The 18126-nt window shown below is 42.4% G+C and overlaps 1 protein-coding gene across 3 annotated transcripts in view; it reads right to left on the bottom strand.

Annotated features, from left to right (window-relative positions):
* The window catches only part of LOC114117905 (zinc finger protein ZFP2-like), a 53435-nt gene extending 52816 nt beyond the window's left edge, over positions 1 to 619 (bottom strand). For 2 of the 3 annotated variants that reach the window (XM_060398793.1, XM_060398794.1), the window contains exon 1: positions 203 to 450. In XM_060398793.1, the coding sequence (XP_060254776.1) occupies positions 203 to 217 (15 nt within the window). In that variant the 5' untranslated portion in view covers positions 218 to 450. Of the gene's footprint in view, positions 1 to 202 lie in introns of all 3 variants that reach the window. The other variant, XR_009596382.1, reaches the window with a different exon arrangement.
* Positions 620 to 18126: the final 17507 nt, after the last annotated feature.

Genomic DNA, 18126 nt, shown 5'->3' with positions numbered 1-18126 from the left:
GAATATGAGGGAGACGAAACCTGAAGAGCTGGTTTTCACTATTAAAAAAATATAAATAAATAAGGAATAAAAATAAGAAGGTGATAACAAGCACTCCAGGCAGAAAACTTAGAAGCAGAGAACTAAAAGTCTGCAGATTCTCAGTCCAGGCATGTCAGGAGGAAAAGCAGACACAGCCCCAGACCCGGGGCAGGACAATTACCTGAGAAGCTGCCATTTCCTCCTCTTCTTCCTGCTACTCTGTGTCTTCTGTGGCGATAGGACGTCTCAAACTCACATCTGCATGTTGAGAAAATACCTTCAAAGGCATCCATACAGCCGCTTAACCTGCAACTGCTGCAGTGAAAAAGAAGAAACCGTTTTCTTGTTTCTCTCACCCTTTCCGGAGCTCTTTGCTGACTTTCTCTGTTCCTGATCTGCAGTGGGTAATCAAGACTAACCTGATATGCTAATCACATCCTGCTGCTCCACTCTATTGGCAGATCTTCCCTGCTAGTTCCTCTCCTTCCTTTTTGCATTACAGAGAGCAGGCCGCAGAACAATTCACCAGAAACAATGGACCCTACTTCTGGGCTACCTGACCCAGCCTACCAGGGTTTTGAAAAAAATGCAAGAGGAAGACCTGCATTCAGGGCCCTGAGGGAAACATCACATTTGGCACATCTGAGACCTCAGGAAGGAGGGATTTAGGGAGGGAACTTCTAGAAACAAAGGGCAACCTGATTCCCTGGGGAGGGGCTCTTTCTAGGATGGGTGTGGTGGTCCTCGCCTGTGCCTACGCCCTTGGGGGAGGGGAGGGGAGAGGTGAGTGTTTGGTGGGAATCAGCTGGGGGTCTTGGGTTCCTGCCAGGCTTTACTTGCAGAATTCTTCCCAAAGATCTCCTGTGTCCTTAGTTTTTTTCACCTGCCTCTGCAGCCTGGGGACACAGGTTTTCACAAAATGATTTGCATTGTGACCACCTCTCTGCAGATGTAGCACCTCCAACTTCAGAGACCAGGAGCCTGGAGGTGTTTCCATCACAGCTTTCTTTGAAAATAAATCAGAGGTAGCAGGAGACCTGGCGAGCTGCAGTCTATGGGGTCGCAAAGAGTAGGACAGGACTGAGCAGCTGAACTCAACTGAACTGAGCAGGACATGCTAGGTTAACAAGTGTGTGTGGGCAGAGACAAATGCCTTTGAAAATGATGTCCTAAATGCTGAGGACCAACCAAGGAAATAATGATCGGTGTTGTCGTTTAAGTTACGTTACACATGAATTAACACGTGAGAGCGTTGATCTACTTCCTGTGTGTGTGTTTTTCTAGGTTTTATGAATCAACTGCTACAGTTTGCTGTCTGTGCCATTTAGAGAGCTCTATTTTCTCACATCTTTAAAGTATAATGAATAAGGAAAAATTAAAGATAGAACTATGTCCGTCTTTCTAATATTATATATTCTAAAAAATATTCAGCAGAGTTGAGAATTTCACAAAAATTTCACAGCAGAGTTGAGAATAAGGTATAGACGTTTCCCATATACCTCTTGTTCCCACACGTGGACAATCTCCCTACTTACCTTTCCCCACCAGAGTGAGCATTTGTTACCACTGATGAATCTACAAGGATAGTAAATAGACAAACTCTTTAGTTTACCCTTAAGTTTCTCTTTAGGGATGTGCACTCCATACCTCTGAATAAATGTATAATAACATATGTCCATCACAACAGTTTAACACAAATTATTTCACAGTCCTGAAAGTTCTCTAGATTTAGGATATTCATAGTCCCTCCTTTGAAACCCATGGCAACCACAGACCTTTTTAATCTCTTCTATATTTCCTACTACATTCCCAGGTGATTCAGTGGGAAGAACTTTCTACCTGCTGATGCAGGACATCCAGGTGATGCAGGTTCGATCCTGGGTCAGGCAGATCCCCTGGAGGAAGAAATGGAAACCCACTCCAGTATCCTTTCCTGGGAAATCGATGGACAGAGGAGCCTGACAGGCTACAGCCCCTGGGCTCACAAAACTCAGACACAACTGAGCACATATGAACATTTACCTACACCAAAGTGTCATATTGTAAAATTCCTACTTTCTGTAGCATTTTTGAATGGGCTTCTTTCACTTTGTAAAATGCATGGAATGATTGTCCATGTATTTTATGCCTTGAAAGCTTAACGCCGAAAAGCTTAAGAACTACCTCTGTGCCTATATTCCTGCTCAGTAAATAAGTTTTTTCAACACCATTTTTTTAGATTCCATGTATATCTGTTAAGACAATATTTGCACAAATATAGAGAACAGATGTGTGGACACAGCAGGAGAAGAGGGGGACAAACTGAAGAGCCTCCCTGACACACATACACCACCATGGCTGAAATGCTGGAGAAGACTCTTGCGAGGCCCTTGGACTGCATGGAGATCCAGCCAGTCCATCCTAAGGGAGATCAGTCCTGGGTGTTCATTGGAAGGACTGATGCTGAAGCTGAAACTCCAGTCCTTTGGCCACCTCATGCGAAAAGCTGACTCATTTGAAAAGCCCCTGATGCTGGGAATGATTGAAGTGGGGAGGAGAAGGGGACGACCGAGGATGAGATTGTTGGATGGCATCACCGACTCAGTGGACATGAGTTTGAGTAAACTCTGCGAGTTGGTGGTGGACAGGGAGGCCTGGCGTGCTGCAGTCCATGCGGTCGCAAAGACTTGGACATGACGGAGCAAGTGAACTGAACTGAACTGATGGTTAAAACAGGGGGCTAGTGGGAAGCTGCTGGATAGCACGGGGAGCTCAGCTTGGTGCTCTGTGCTGACCAGAGGGGTGAAATGGAGATCACGGGAGGGAGGTTCAAGAGGGAGCAGACTCATGTATACTTATGGCTGATTGATGATGTCGTACAGCAGAAACTAACACAGCATTGTAAAGCAATTATATTCCAATTCAAAATACACATGCATCTCAAAAGGAAAAAAGCTAAACAGACGGGTCACCCAGCGGTGGAGAATCCATCTGACAGTGCAGGGACGTGAGCTTGATCCCTGGTCCAGGAGTACTCCACATGCATTGGGGCAGCTAAGCCTGTGCGCCACAACTGCTGAGCCTGGGTAGGGCAACTTGCTCTTTTAGAAAGGCAAGAGGGAAATGAAAGATGCTCACCAGCGCTAAACAATAAGAAATGCAAAACAAAGCTACAATGATGCATCACCTCATGCCAGTCAGAATAACAGTTAGCAAAGAGCCCATTAATAATATCATAAATGCTGAGGAGGCTTGGAGATCAGGGAACCTCCTACACGGCTGGAGGGAATGTGAACTGGGGCAGTCACGGAGGGAGCGGAGTGTGGAAGTTCCTTAAAAAGTGTAACCTCCTGACATTTAAGGAAATGAATTCCATGAAAAATAGACAAAACAGATTAATTGACAAATTGACAAGTTTTGCAGTCTTTAGTCAATCATCTGCAAGTCTAAAATGACCAGTTTTGATCGAGCCTTTCTAAATTCTCTAAGTTAAATGTGTATGAATACACATACACTCACATATTCCTTCTTGGTATTCTCACTGCTAACGTGTATACCTTCAGATATTTATATACTGTATCCAATGTGTGTTATATAAATTATATGATGTATATATCTTCAGATATTTACATATTGCATTCAAAGTATGCCAAGGCCATGAGAAAACAGTTCCTTTAAGCCTAGACAAGAAACTTGTGCTAAGAATTATACAGGGGAAGATTTTATAAATCTTGGTTCAGAACTTTCCCATCATGGCTTTTAATTATGCTTTTTGTGACTTTGTTAAATTGACATTTGCTTAAATGAGCCCCTGGAAAGTTTTAGCTAACAGAAGAACAATGGACAGTTGAAGCAGGTGAGTTTATGACTCTAGGTCCTGAGAGAATTCACGGGAAGCCTTGAGGGCCCCTGAGGAAAGTCAAGGCTAGGACCAGGCAGAGAAAGCTCCAGTACTTGGGGTTCAGGCCTTTCTAAGGGGCCCTGGGTGAAGGGCTGTGGGCTCCCCAGGCTGAGTGTGGATCGGTCCATTCAAACCAGAGGAGCAGGATTCTGGTGAGCTCTGAGGGTGTCACTGAAGGGAGGCCTGTGAAGTAGACCCTGGGGTTTGGCAAGACTGCTGGTCTCCAGGAAGGGGGTCATCTAGTGGAGGTGCTCACAGGATTGGCTGGTGTGAGTTCAAGGACCTGCAGGCTGCCTGCTCCCCAGACAGATGCTGAGGCAGCAACAGCACGGAGCCCTCAGGAAGCTCTCAACAGTACTCTGTCTGATCCTTCTTATTCGAACCATCACAATGTCCGAGTAATTTCAAAATGAGAGAGGAGATACAACATAGAAATGGTGGGAAATATATGAATTTATGAGAGTTTAACACCAGTAAGGAACTAATTTCTACAGATGCCACCCCCGGTGCCACAAATAGTTTCTCATAACGTTATCTTTCCTGCAACCTTAAACAGGTGGGAAACGTTAATGCTGGTGGTGTGTTCACCCTTCCTTCATTCCACATCAACTGTAACACGAAAAAACCATCCACTTTTATTAATGAACATACATTAATTTTACACAGAGGGAATAAAACTTTTTACAACTGTTGTGTGATCCTTGATTAAAATACAAGATTACAAGCTTCTAAAAACTTTCCTGTTTCTCTGATGAAATGATCTATGAATGTGATTTATGTGGTTTACAAAATGGAGGCTAATGTAGTAAACATGGTGGACATTAATTATATGAATATGACTTTTCCAGAAAGAGTTTTCTATACTTACATCAGGTAGAAGAGAAGGTATCCTTACTTCAAGCCTGCCAGGTAATATGCATGATTTCTCGATGTTGATGTTATAAAAAGACTTTCGATTTTAATGAACAATCCTTGTTTTATGCTTAAAAAGCAATTGACATAATTATTGAAAACTTAGAGCAAACTTCCGTCTTACTTTGAATTATTCCCTGAACACTTACATCATGGTGACAACACAGATGTTTGACATCAGTGACACCTCCATTTAGAGGTGTAGTGTGCATATAACATTACTGTGTTCTTAATCTTGTAAATTGGAGAATAAATATAAATGATTCCCACCTAACATAGAAGGGCTTCTCTTACAATTGAGGGAACAACCATCAAAAACAGAGGTTCGTATATACAGTGGAAACAAATCACAGGATTAACTTGAGAGTTGAATGACATTCGTTTGGCTTCCTTAATGATCTCAAATAACGTTAATATAAACAAGGATACATGACTAATTATACTTCTGCAAATATCCACCCCTTCACCTTGTGATCCATATGAACATATCAATTCAGTACATGTTTTAAATATGGAATACTTGCTACAGTGTTTCTGTTTAGAGTAATTCAACAAAAGTGGTACGAATGAAATGCTTTCTAGTATGAATTCTCTGACATTGATTTACTTTTGATGTTTGATTAAACACTTGTCTACATTTTTGTATTTCATTCATATATCTTTCCAAAGTAAACAGTCGTTGCTTCAAAATTGTATATTTAGGGCCAACATTTTTATCACTGACTCATTTCCTGGGTTTCTCTGCAGTATGTATTCTCTGATGGGGAGTGAGGTGATGGCTGTGGTGAAATCCTTTGCCACATTCCTTACATGTCTAACATTTCTCTGCAGTATGAATTATCTGATGTCAAGAAAGACCTGAACTCTGGGGAAAGGCTTTGCCACAGTCTGTACATTTATAAGGTCTCTCCCCAGTATGGATTCGCTGATGTTCAGTTAAATTTGAACTCTGCTTAAATGCCTTGCCACATGCTGTACATTTATATTTTGGCCATCTGATGCGAAAAGCTGACTCATTTGAAAAGACCCTGATGTTGGGAAAGATTGAAGGCAGGAGGAGAAGGGGACGACAGAGGATGAGATGGTTGGATGGCATCACCGACTCAATGGACATGAGTTTGGCTAAACTCCAGGAGTTGGTGATGGACAGGGAGACCTGGCGTGCTGTGGTTCATGGGGTCCCAAAGAGTTGGACACGACTGAGCGACTGAACTGAACTGATTCATGTCAATAAAATCAAGATCATTTTTAATGGGTTAAAAGATATACATCTACTTGTGAATGATATTCTTTGTATATTTTAAATACACTCGGGTGCAAACATACACAACGGTATAAGATAAATTAGAGCTCTTGGTTTTGAAACTTTAATTTCTTGACAAACTGTATCATTTTGTTGAGCTGTATCTTAGAAACTCAACACAGGTAAAAACAGATTAGCACCACTATGATTATTGCAAACATTTTGAAAAGAAAATGTGAATAAGAAGACTATGTGTGATATGAGTGTGCAGTGTACTGGAAACATCACACCTGGGCTTGAGTGATGAAAATGCCCACTCCCCAAACCCAGTGTCTATCATCAACAGAGGGAGCATTCATTTTCCAAAGCAAAGAGAAACGAAAAAGACGTGGAATTTCTCCATTAACTGTGAGGGTTTTCACACATTCCCCACTCCATTTTTCCACAGCCTTGTTTAAAGACAGAGGGGAAAAAATGAACTTCCTAGCCTGATAATCTCAGAGAAACCACCAGAGCCAGTGGACATCATCTGTCATGGTGTAAATGGATCACACGGAAGATGCACTATCAGAGCCTGGGCATTTAGGAAAAAATCAGGAAATTATAACTTAAACCTAACAAACAGATCTCAATTTTATGCAAAATTCATTTTATATATACTTCCTCTGTTTTGTATCCTAACAGTGTGTTTAACTAGTAAGCCTTAGCATCACAGAGGACAGTGTCTCCTAGTTTTCTTTTCATTTCTGCGCATTTTCTGAAAAATTCTGGATCACTGAGTTGATTCAATATATAAGGGCCTTTTCTAACGCCTAAGGAGCTGAATTGTATTCACGTGTGAACTCATCATGGCATTTCCCCTACTTCCCGAAGATCCCAACACTGAACCACATCCCAATGGGAATCTCGGATACCAGTGCCTCTCCGTGTTGATCTCTCACAAAAGGAATATGTTCACCAGCTGAAAGTCACTCATTCAGGTTGGGAATTCATCATGTTCTATAGAAAGCCAGGATACAGACAATGGAGGACAGGATCTGGGACACAAGGGAGAGGTGGTCTAAAGAGCCGGTCTTCACTATGATAAGAAGAAAAGGAAAAAATAAGAAGTGGATAACAAACACCCCAGGCAGAAAAATTAGAAGCAGAGAACTAAAGGTTTGCGGATTCTCAGTCCAGGCATTTCAGGAGGAAAGCAGACACAGCCCCAGGCCCGGAAAAAGACATGTACCTGAGAAGCTGCCATTTCCCCCTTTTTTTCCTCCTGCTGTCTTCTCTGGGGATGTTATGTAGCAAACACACCTCTGCATCTTGAGAAAATACCTTCAAAGGCATCTGCACAGCTCTTTAACCTGCAACTACTTCACCTACAGACAGAAGGACTTGAAAACCTGAAAAGACCCACCTCTCCTGTCCTGTCTCAGGAGAGATTCAGGAACAATCACCTCCTACCTGGAGACCAGCCTGTGAACTTATTTCTTGATTGTTCTCTCCTTAGAGAGGGCTCCTAACCCTCTGCTCACACAGATGATGTGAGCTGACTGCCTTCCCCAGTCCAAACCCAGCTAGACCAACCCTGCAGCCTCTCCTCAGACTGAAGCCAGGCCTCAGCTCTCACAGATGGACCAGGAGCCACATCCTTAACCCAGGCCTCCTCTTAGAGTCCCCTGGAGCACTTTCTACACACCACACTGATGCCCCCACAGGACCAAGAGAGAATTCTGTGAGGAAGGCACCAGGGAGGTCCTTGCCTAACACTGGTCACGTGACCCTGATGGGAAACAGATGGAAATCACTTGGCCAATCGTTCAGATTCTTTCTTAAACATTTCAGTGAATATGAACCCCTCGAGGTCAAGTCCCCACTCTAAGAAGTTATGAATCTGCAGATCTGAGGTGGGGCCATTAAATACGTCTTTAGCAAGTTCTCTGTTCTGATGCTTCTTCCCCAAGACCCACACTCAGGAGCCCTGAGCTTGAGCCTTCTCACTCAGCACAGCTGAGACATCTCAGGAGGGGAGAGTTTACGGTGGGAAATTCTGAGGGAGGTCAGACTAGAACCAAGCAGAGAAAGCTCCAGTACTTGGGGTTCAGGCCTTTCTAAGGGACCCTGGGTGAAGTGCTGAGGGCTCCCCAGGCTGAGCGTGGATGGGTCCATTCAAACCAGAGGAGCAGGAATCTGGTGAGCTCTGAGGGTGTCATTGAAGGGGGGCCTGTGCAGTAGACCCTGGGGTTCAGCAAGACTGCTGATCTCAATCAAGGAAGGGGGTCATCTAGTGGAGGTGCTCACAGGACTGGCTGCTGTGAGTTCAAGGACCTGCAGGCTGCCTGCTCCCCAGACAGACGCTGAGGCAGCAAGAGCACGGAGCAGTCAGGGAAGCTCTCAACAGTACTCTGTCTGATCCTTCTTAGTAGAACCATCACAATGTCCCTGCCGTTACAGAGAGGGGGGAAAAGTACAATGGATAAATGATGGGAAATACATGATCAAATTATATGAGGCTTAAGGGCAGTAACAGATGCCATCCCACTGTGCTAGCTAATAGTTCACTGGTATGCATTCTTCCCTGCAACCTTAAATAAGGCTGGAGAGGTTAATGTCGGTGGTAGGTAAACACTTCATTCATTACACAGCAACTGCATCACCAGAAACCATCCAGTTTTATTCATTAACATGTATGAATATCACACATAGTCAGAATGAAACCTTTTACAATCCACTGTGTGATCCTTGATTAGAATACAGATTACAAGCATAGACAACAATATTCATTTTTCTGATACAATGGTCTGAGAGTTGCGCTTTCTATGGTTACAAAAGGAAGGCTAATCATTTAATCCATGAGGCATAGATTAATTACATGATTTTTCTGGGAAGGGTTTCCCATACTTTTCCAGGGTATCAGAGAAGTCTTTATTTCAAACATGTCAATTAATATTCATGACTTCTCTTGATATTATAAAAATACATCAAAATTTCAGTGAACTGTCATTTGTATTATCCTTAAAAAGCCGGTGACATTGAAAATTTAGAACAAACCTCTGTCTGACTTTAATATGTGAAATTATTCCCTCAACAATTACATCATGGTGACCTACAGGGTTGTTTGACACCAATGACAAACACCTCCATTTAGATGTTCAATGTACATGTTATATTACTATGTCCTTAATGTCCTTCAGTTCAGTTCAGTTCAGTCGCTCAGTCGTGCCCGACTCTTTGCGACCCCATGAATCGCAGCACGCCAGGCCTCCCTGTCCATCACCAACTCCCAGAGTTCACTCAGACTCACGTCCATCGAGTCCATGATGCCATCCAGCCGTCTCATCCTCTGTCGTCCCCTTCTCCTGCCCCCAATCCCTCCCAGCATCAGAGTCTTTTCCAATGAGTCAACTCTTCGCATAAGGTGTCCAAAGTACTGGAGTTTTAGCTTTAGAATCATTCCTTCCAAAGAACACCCAGGGCTGATCTCCTTTAGAATGGACTGGTTGGATCTCCTTGCAGTCCAAGGGACTCTCAAGAGTCTTCTCCAACACCACAGTTCAAAAGCATCAATTCTACAGCGCTCAGCCTTCTTCACAGTCCAACTCTCACATCCATACATGACCACAGGAAAAACCATAGCCCTAACTAGATGGACCTTAGTCGGCAAAGTAATGTCTCTGCTTTTGAATATACTATCTAGGTTGGTCATAACTTTTCTTCCAAAGAGTAAGCGTCTTTTAATTTCATGGCTGCAGTCACCATCCGCAGTCCTTCATGGAGAAAAAATACCAATGGTTCCTACCTCAGATAGAAGGGATTCTCTTATCACTGAGTCAGCAACCATCAAAAACTTGAGTTCACATACACAGTAGAAAAAACCAAAACATGTAGTATTTTGAGATTGACTTACTTTCATTTGGTTTTCAAATAATCTCAAATATGTCAAAACAAGCAAGAATACATTGCTAATAATTGTACCACTCCACACACAACCCTTCATCCTGGGATCCATTCTAACATATCAATTTTCTCTGTGTTTTAACTGTGGATCGCTATCTACAGTAATTCTCCTTCAGAGGAAATTCAGGAAAGTGGAACTGATGAAATGCTTCCTAGTATGCCTTCTCTGATATTTATTTAGAGTTGATTTTTATTACAACTTTCCTACTTTTTTTTTTTTTTTTTTTTGCATCATCACATATCTTTCCTGCAGAAATGCTCTTGTGTTACTAAAGTGTACATTTAGGACTAACCTCTTTCATCACTTATTACATTCCTAGAGTTTCTCTCCGGTACATGCTCTCTGATGTCTAGTGAGGTGAGAGCTCTGATGAAAGCCTTTGCCACTTTCCTTACATTTAAGTTTTTAAGTTTTCTCTGAAGGATGAATTCTCTGATGTTGATGAAGACTTGAGCTCTGGGTAAAGGCTTTGCCACATTCTTTACATCGGAATGGTTTCCAGTACAAATTCGCCAATGTTGAATAAAGCTAGGAATTTGGTTAAAGACTTTGCCACAACCCTTAGATTTATAAGGTTTCTCTCCAGTATGAATTATCTGATGCCCATTAAGAGTTGAACTATGATTAAAGTTTTGCCACCCTCTGTGCATTTATAAGGCTTCTCCTCAGTATGAATTCTCTTATGTTGAATAAATTTTGAGCAATGGATAAAGGCCTTGCCACATTCTGTACATTTAAGTCTTCTCTGCATTACCAACATGAATTTTCAAATGTCTAGCAAGAATGGATATCAGATTAATTTTTCCACATTACATATATTTTTAAGGCTTCTCTCCAGTATGAATTTGCTGATGCTGAGTGAGATATGAGTACTGGTTAAAGGCTTTGCTACACTCTGTACATATGAAAGGTTGCCTTCCTGTATGAATTTTCCTATGTCTATTTAGATTTAATGGTTTAGCAAGACTTTATTACACTTGTTATGCTTCTGTGGATTTTGAATACTCTGCTGTTGAATAAGTTTTAAAGATTAATTTCTCTTATATAGAGAAAGATGTGATCATTGATAAAAGATATTCATACATTTATTACTTTTAAAATCATTGTCTGAAGATTGAGGTCCCTGATGTTTCATAAGACTTGAGTCTCGGTCAACATTATGCCCAGTCTCATTGCATGAAAATCTTCTCACTTCCCTATAAATATTCTTGTGATTGTTGGAGGCAGCATTCTTGCTTAAAGCTTTCCCCATTTTATTACACATGAAAAATTCTTTCACATTGAGTATACTGTGATATGTCTTCAACCATGATGGTTGGATTAGTCTCTTTCAAAATAAGCAACATTACAGACTTTGGAACAAAAAAGAAATAGCTGTTGGTTGAAAAATATTGAACTCTAGCTAAAAGATCCCTCAAATTGATTATACTGGGAATTGTTAACCTAAATTTTAAATTCCTGGTTTTCAGACATATTTTACTGTGTGTTAAATCTCGAAACCTGCATTCAGAAAGGTTTGAATGAGTATTTGCAGTATAGATTAGGTGACTTTCCAGATTTTCCATATTTCCTTTCAGAGAACATGTACGTTTCAAAAAAGCATGGGTCTTTGCTTACAAACATACACTTCTCAGCCGACATTAATGACTGAAACGGGCTATTTTTCCCAGTTTGGTTTATATCCTCCTTTTCTTTTGGCAGTAATGTTTATATTATGAGAAACTGTCCTCATTTGGTTATGTCCATCATAACATCCTCTCAGTATTTCACATGCCCTTTCATTAAATGTAAATTTCCAATGTGAAATCTTTCATATATTGTTAACTTTTCTTGGGGAATAAATCTTCTAAGCCTGGCTTTTGGGGCATCAAACCCTGGATGTCACGAGAAGACACAGCTGAAAGCAAATAACAAGTTATTCCACCACTTACTATTCTCAGGGAATCTACTTTACAATTTACATAAAACTGATACTCGCTTAGCTAGGTTAGGGATAAAACAGACACAGGAGTCAAGACGGCAGAGGATTAGGAAGACGTGGAGTTCATCTCGCTCCACAGACGCATCGAGAATACATCTGTCATGGGACAATATTCACAGAGCCCCTGCTGAACACGAGCAGAGGACCTTGACACCTAAAAGGACAAAAAAGATTCCCTCATAGCCAGATAGGACCAAAGAAACAAGAAGGAAACTGGTGAGGAGAGGAAGTGAGATGGGACCTGCAACCCTTGGGGGAGCTCACTGGGATGAAGGGAGCCTCATTCTCTTATGGGAACAGAAGGCAGTACCAGCTAGAGGCAGGCAGGACAGAGTGAGACCTCTACAGATGGCACTAACCACAGCCCTGCTCCCCAAGCCTGAGAGGGGTGTCCACCGCTGCACACAAGGGCTGGGTGCTGGAATGTGGGGTTTGGAGACCAGATCCAGGCAGAGGACTGGGGTTGGCTGCGAGGAGACATCCTGAGGGGGCAGGAGGGAGGGAGGAGCTCTGCAAACGGGAATGCTTGTGGAGGAAGCCTGAACCACCAGAGAAGCAGAGCAGCGTTGTTGAGTGATGCCCGAAGGGCAGGGCCGCCATCCCATCCTCTGTCCGCGTGTTCCAGCCTTTGCCTCACTAGGCACTAACAAGAGCTCCCACCACGGTCCGTTCAGTTCAGTCGCTCAGTTGTGTCCAACTCTCTGCGACTCCATGGACTGCAGGGCAATTTCATGACCCCAGCTGCTGCCTCCTCCTCAGCAATCTTAAATTTACAAAGCAAACATTTTCACCATGCAAGGTGCCTACGAATTCTGTAATGCAGTTCTTCACACAAGTGTTTTTATTTTGGCGTGTTCTAGTAAATGTTTTGAATCTAACATCTTAAATGATCTTGATATAAAATTAATCAGAAAGTAAGAACGTATGGGACACAGTCCTGGTAAGCTTCATAACAAACAAGATAAACTTAACAAAGTAACCGTTCTTAAGAAATCAAACAAGAATTGAGAGCTTAAAATATGGTGGAATTTTTGAAAGTCTCAATTCTTGTTTAATTTAACACAGGGAACTCTACTCATTGCTCTGTGGTGACCTAAATGGTGTGGAAATCTAAAATAGAGTGGATAAATATTATATATGTGCATGCTGCTAAGTCGCTTCAGTCACATCTGACTCTGCGACTCTATGGACCGTAGCCCTCCAGGCTGCTCTGCCCATGGGATTCTCCAGGCAAAAATACTGTAATGGGTGGCCATGCCCTCCTCCAGGGATTATACACACACACACACACACACACACACACACACACACACACACACATATATATATACATATATACATATAACTGGTGGAGAGGGCGATAGCACCCCACTCCGGTACTCTTGCCTGGAAGGTCCCATGGACAGGGGAGCCTGGTAGGCTGCAGTCCATGGGGTTGCGAGGAGTTGGACACAACTGAGCGACTTCCCTTTCACTTTTCACTTTCATGCATTGGAGAAGGAAATGGCAACCCACTCCAGTGTTCTTGCCTGGAGAATCCCAGGGACGGGGGAGCCTGGTGGGCTGTTGTCTATGGGGTCACACAGAGTCAGACACAACTGAAGTGACTTAGTAGCAGCAGCATACATGTAACTGATTTACTCTGCAGTACAGCATAACCTAACATCAACATTGTAAAGCAACTATACTCAAATTATTTTTTTAATTAAAAAAATTATTTATATAATCTAAAAAGTTTAATAGTGAGAATTAATCACAAACATTTAGGTGGTAAATGTTCTAATTTCCCAAGTCAACAATTTAAAAATTCCATGAGTTGAATAAATATAAAAGTATTTTAGGTTTGTGGAAATGGGGCAGATATGCTTAACATTATTGACATTAGTTCATACAAAGAAAAACCAAACTTTGGAGAAATCTTCAGGTTTGTATTTCTCACTGGAGAGAGGTCCCTTATGCAGTGAAGAAATCAGTTGAGTATGAAATTTATCAAGTCGTATGTGTAGTTTGCAGGGGATTGGAAATTATAAAGCAGAAAACAAATAATATCTGTCCCCAGTATTCCTAGAAGTTTGGCAGTTTGTCCATGACTCCACTCACACACTTCTGTCTAGGGACAGAAGCAGAGCATTTAAAAGAGCAAATATATGAGGCAAATATGAAAAGGGTTATATTTCATTTTCTTGGGCTCCAAAATCTATGCAGAAATTGATTGCAGCCATGCATTGGAAGGATCGATGCTGAGGCTGAAACTCTAATACTTTGGCCACCTCATGTGAAGAGTTGGCTCTTTGGAAAAGACCCTGATGCTGGGAGGGATTGAAGGCAGGAGGAGAAGAGGACGACAGAGGATGAGATGGCTGGATGGCATCACCGACTCAATGCACATGAGTTTGTGTGAACTCCAGGAGTTGGTGATGGACAGGGAGGCCTGGCGTGCTGCGATTCATGGGGTCGCAAAAAATCAGACACGACTGAGCGACTGAACTGAACTGAATGAAATTCAAAGATGTTTGCTCCTTAAAAGGATAGTTATGACATACCTAGACAGTGTATTAAAAAGTAGAGACATCATTTTGCCAACAAAGGTCCGTATCATCAAAGCTATGACTTTTCCAGTAGTCACGTATGGATGTGAGAGTTGGATGATAAAGAAAGCTGAGCATCAAACAACTGATGCTTTGGGACTGTGGTGCTGGAGAAGATTCTTGAGTGTCTCTTGGATAGCAAGGAGATCAAATCAGTTTAATCCTAAAGGAAATCTACCCTGAATATTCATTGGAAGGACTGATGCTGAAGCTGAAGCTCCAATACTTTGGCCAGATGCAAAGAGCTGACTCACTGGAAAAGACCCTGATGCTGGGAAAGATTGAGGGCAAGAGGAGAAGAGGACAACAGATGAGATGGTTGAATGGCATCACTGATGTGAGTTTGAGCAAATTCAGGGAGACAGTGAAGGACAGGGAAGCCCTGGCATGCTGCAGTCCATGGGGTCTCAAAGAGTTGGACATGACTTATTTACTGAACTGAACTAACTGAACATAGTTACTCAAAAATGTGCAGAGTCTTCCTAGAATCCCCAAGAAATGGAATAATGCCGGGGTCCAGCCCCGGTGGATCCAGGGTGATTCGAAGGTGGGGATGGAGTCGGCGTCCTTGGAAAAATACATATTTAATTACAGATATATAGAGAGATTAGAAACGGATAGTGTAGTAGAAAAATTAGTGGAGAAAAAGAGGCTGAATAACTTGGCTTATGTGGAATAGCATCCATGCTCCAGATGGGAACTCAGCCAGAAAAACGGGGAGCAAGAAAGAAAAGACATGGGGGAATCAGGCCTTCTGGAAACTAATCCAATTTCTTTATTTTGGGGTTTGCTTATATACCTTTTGTTACACATAGGGATGAATACAGAGTCACGCGGGGGTCAGCAGTCCTGACCTTTATCAAAATCAGGTGCTTCACATAAAAAGGTCTTAGGGATTTTACATCATCTTCTGGCCATGAGACCTGCTGACATTTTATGATCCTTTCTTTCTGATAACCAAAAAACTTAATTCTTCCAAGGGTGTTTTTTCTTAGACCAGGCACCACCCTCCAGATAAAGTCACATTCCTATAGGGTGAGGGTGTAGTGTTACAATCAAGAAAGGAATTTATTTAATCCAAGGTAAACATGATTAATCTTAAAGGTTAATACTTATTTCTCCTATATGCTTAAAGGTTAATACTTATTTCTTCTATATGCTACTTATATTCATTATAAGAGCAGGGAACATGGAGATTTAGCAGCAAACATCAACCCAACAAATGAAAATCCTTTCACCAATGTTCCCCTTAAGATCTATTTAGTCTTAAGATAGTGATAAAGTTACATTTTCACATAGCAAGGACACAGTGATTTATAACAACGTACAGTGATCTATTACAAAAGAGAAAATTCATTAACTCAAAAAGTCTAGTATTGCTAACCTTAAAAACTACTATATTTCCTTTTCTATATTCCAAATATTGATTAATATATTCTCAGGTGCCTAAGGATATGGAGGCCTGGCGGCAATCATTGACTTAACAATGAGAAATGCCCTGTGCTAATTAAGACTTTCAAAATACTCCAAAACTCTCTGTGCTGTTTATGGTTGTAAAGTAAAGTAAGTAAAGTCACTCAGTCCGACTCTTTGTGACCCCGTGGACTGCAGCCCATCAGGCTTCTCAGTCCATGGGATTCTCCAGCAAGAATACTGGAGTGGGTTGCCATTTCCTTCTCCAGGGATCCCGACCCAAGGATTGAACCCAGGTCTCCCACATTGGAGGCAGACGCTTTAACCTCTGAGCCACCAGGGAAGGTTGAGAGGTAGTAAACAGTCATGTGTGTAGTGGCAGGAGTATGGATAATCCTGTCACACAAGCTAGCCTGTCAGCAGAGAGGTTTGACCTGAGACACCCTTGTCACACCCAGGGCAGGGAATTAGCAGCAATTATTGGCACAACAAATGAAAAAACCCTTCACCAATATAATTCCTAACCAACCCACTATACTGACAATTTCCCAAAAGAATTTGCCTTTAGTAAGTCTAAAACATCTCATGCCTCTCAGGTTGGGAGGCTGTAAACAATCACATGTGGCTGGACAAACCTATACAGGCGGGCTAGATAACCTTCAGAGGAGTCCATAAGCTGAAACACTCTTGTCACACCCAGGAATTTTTATTGACTTGGAGCTGCATGTTTACTTCTTCTCCGAGAGAAATGGTTATGGGGGAGAGCCCCCGTAAAGTCAGAGGTGTAGGTGAGAGCATAAAACAGACTCTGGTTTTGGGGTTAGATGCTCGGGAACAGAGGGTTTCCTGAGGCTTGATCATGCCTTTGCGTATGCCAAGCCTCCTTCCTCATGACCTTTGCCATGGGCGGAGTTCCTCACACTGGCCCCCGGCAGAAGAACCATCAGGTCAGGCAGGATGTCACAGGCCAAGAAGAGAATCTTGGTTCTCACTATGAATGTGAAAGGTAATCACTGGAGAAAAACAGAAGAAAGGTCAAGGAACCAAGAATGAGGCTGGAGTTGACCCTCTATGACACTGAGTGAACTAAATCCAGACTTCTCAAAAATAATTTCCATTGAAGCAGATCTTCCCAAACCACATGACAAAGGATGACTTCCTCACGGATCCTTGGACCTCTCACCTGAGTCATCGGCTCCATCCATTCACAACTTCCTGGGTGTGTGGCTATTCTCTCCATTCTCCCTCCATTCCAAGGAAATTTTCTTTGCTCCAAAAAGATGACCGGGTCTGGCTTAGATCAACACCTGTTCATCAGAGAAAGAAATGTCTGTTTTGCTAGAGACTCATCAGATTCCAAAACAGTATCTATTCAGATGAGAAGAAAAGTTGTGGTAGAATGTTAACACAGCCTAGAGAATGATTTCCCCCAAAGCTTTATTAAAAGCACCTTTACAACACTGCTGCTGCTGCTGCTGCTGCTAAGTCGCTTCAGTCGTGTCCGACTCTGTGTGACCCCATAGACGGAAGCCCACCAGGCTCCCCCATCCCTGGAATTCTCCAGTCAAGAACACTGGAATGGGTTGCCATTTCCTTCTCCAATGCATGAAAGTGAAGTCACTCAGTCGTGTCTGACTCTTAGCGACCGCATGGACTGCAGCCCACCAGGCTCCTCTGTCCATGGGATTTTCCAGGCAAGAGTAAGTGGGTTGCCATTGCCTTCTCCATTTACAACACTAACAAATACATAAAACTCAGATCCTGAGATTCTGGTCCAGTACTACTAAAGCAGAAAGTAAATGGTGGAAAAAAGTAAGTGGTGGAAATCTGATTTGAAGAGGAGGGTGCCACTAATTTATACCATGGAACTTAGAGTATTAGCACCAATCTAGTATGAAGGATGAAGATTATCTCAGTGGAGAGGAAGGTTAAAAATCATAATGAATCATCATGAAGTCTGTGTTATGCCCGAAGTCCGAGTCCCCAAAACTGAGAGAATAAGACTTCCACAGCAATGCAAAAACATAAAGGGGTTTTATTGCTAGGTCGAGCTAGGGCTCCCATCTCATCCAGCGCAGTGAAGTCTTGACGAGAGCCCCGAGCTCTGAATCACAGCTGCTTTTATACAGGCGGTTCTTAGTA

Source organism: Ovis aries, chromosome 14 (assembly GCF_016772045.2).
Source record: "Ovis aries strain OAR_USU_Benz2616 breed Rambouillet chromosome 14, ARS-UI_Ramb_v3.0, whole genome shotgun sequence".
NCBI lineage: Eukaryota > Metazoa > Chordata > Mammalia > Artiodactyla > Bovidae > Ovis > Ovis aries.
Note: the sequence above shows the minus strand (reverse complement) of the source record. Positions and strands in the feature narration are given on the sequence as shown.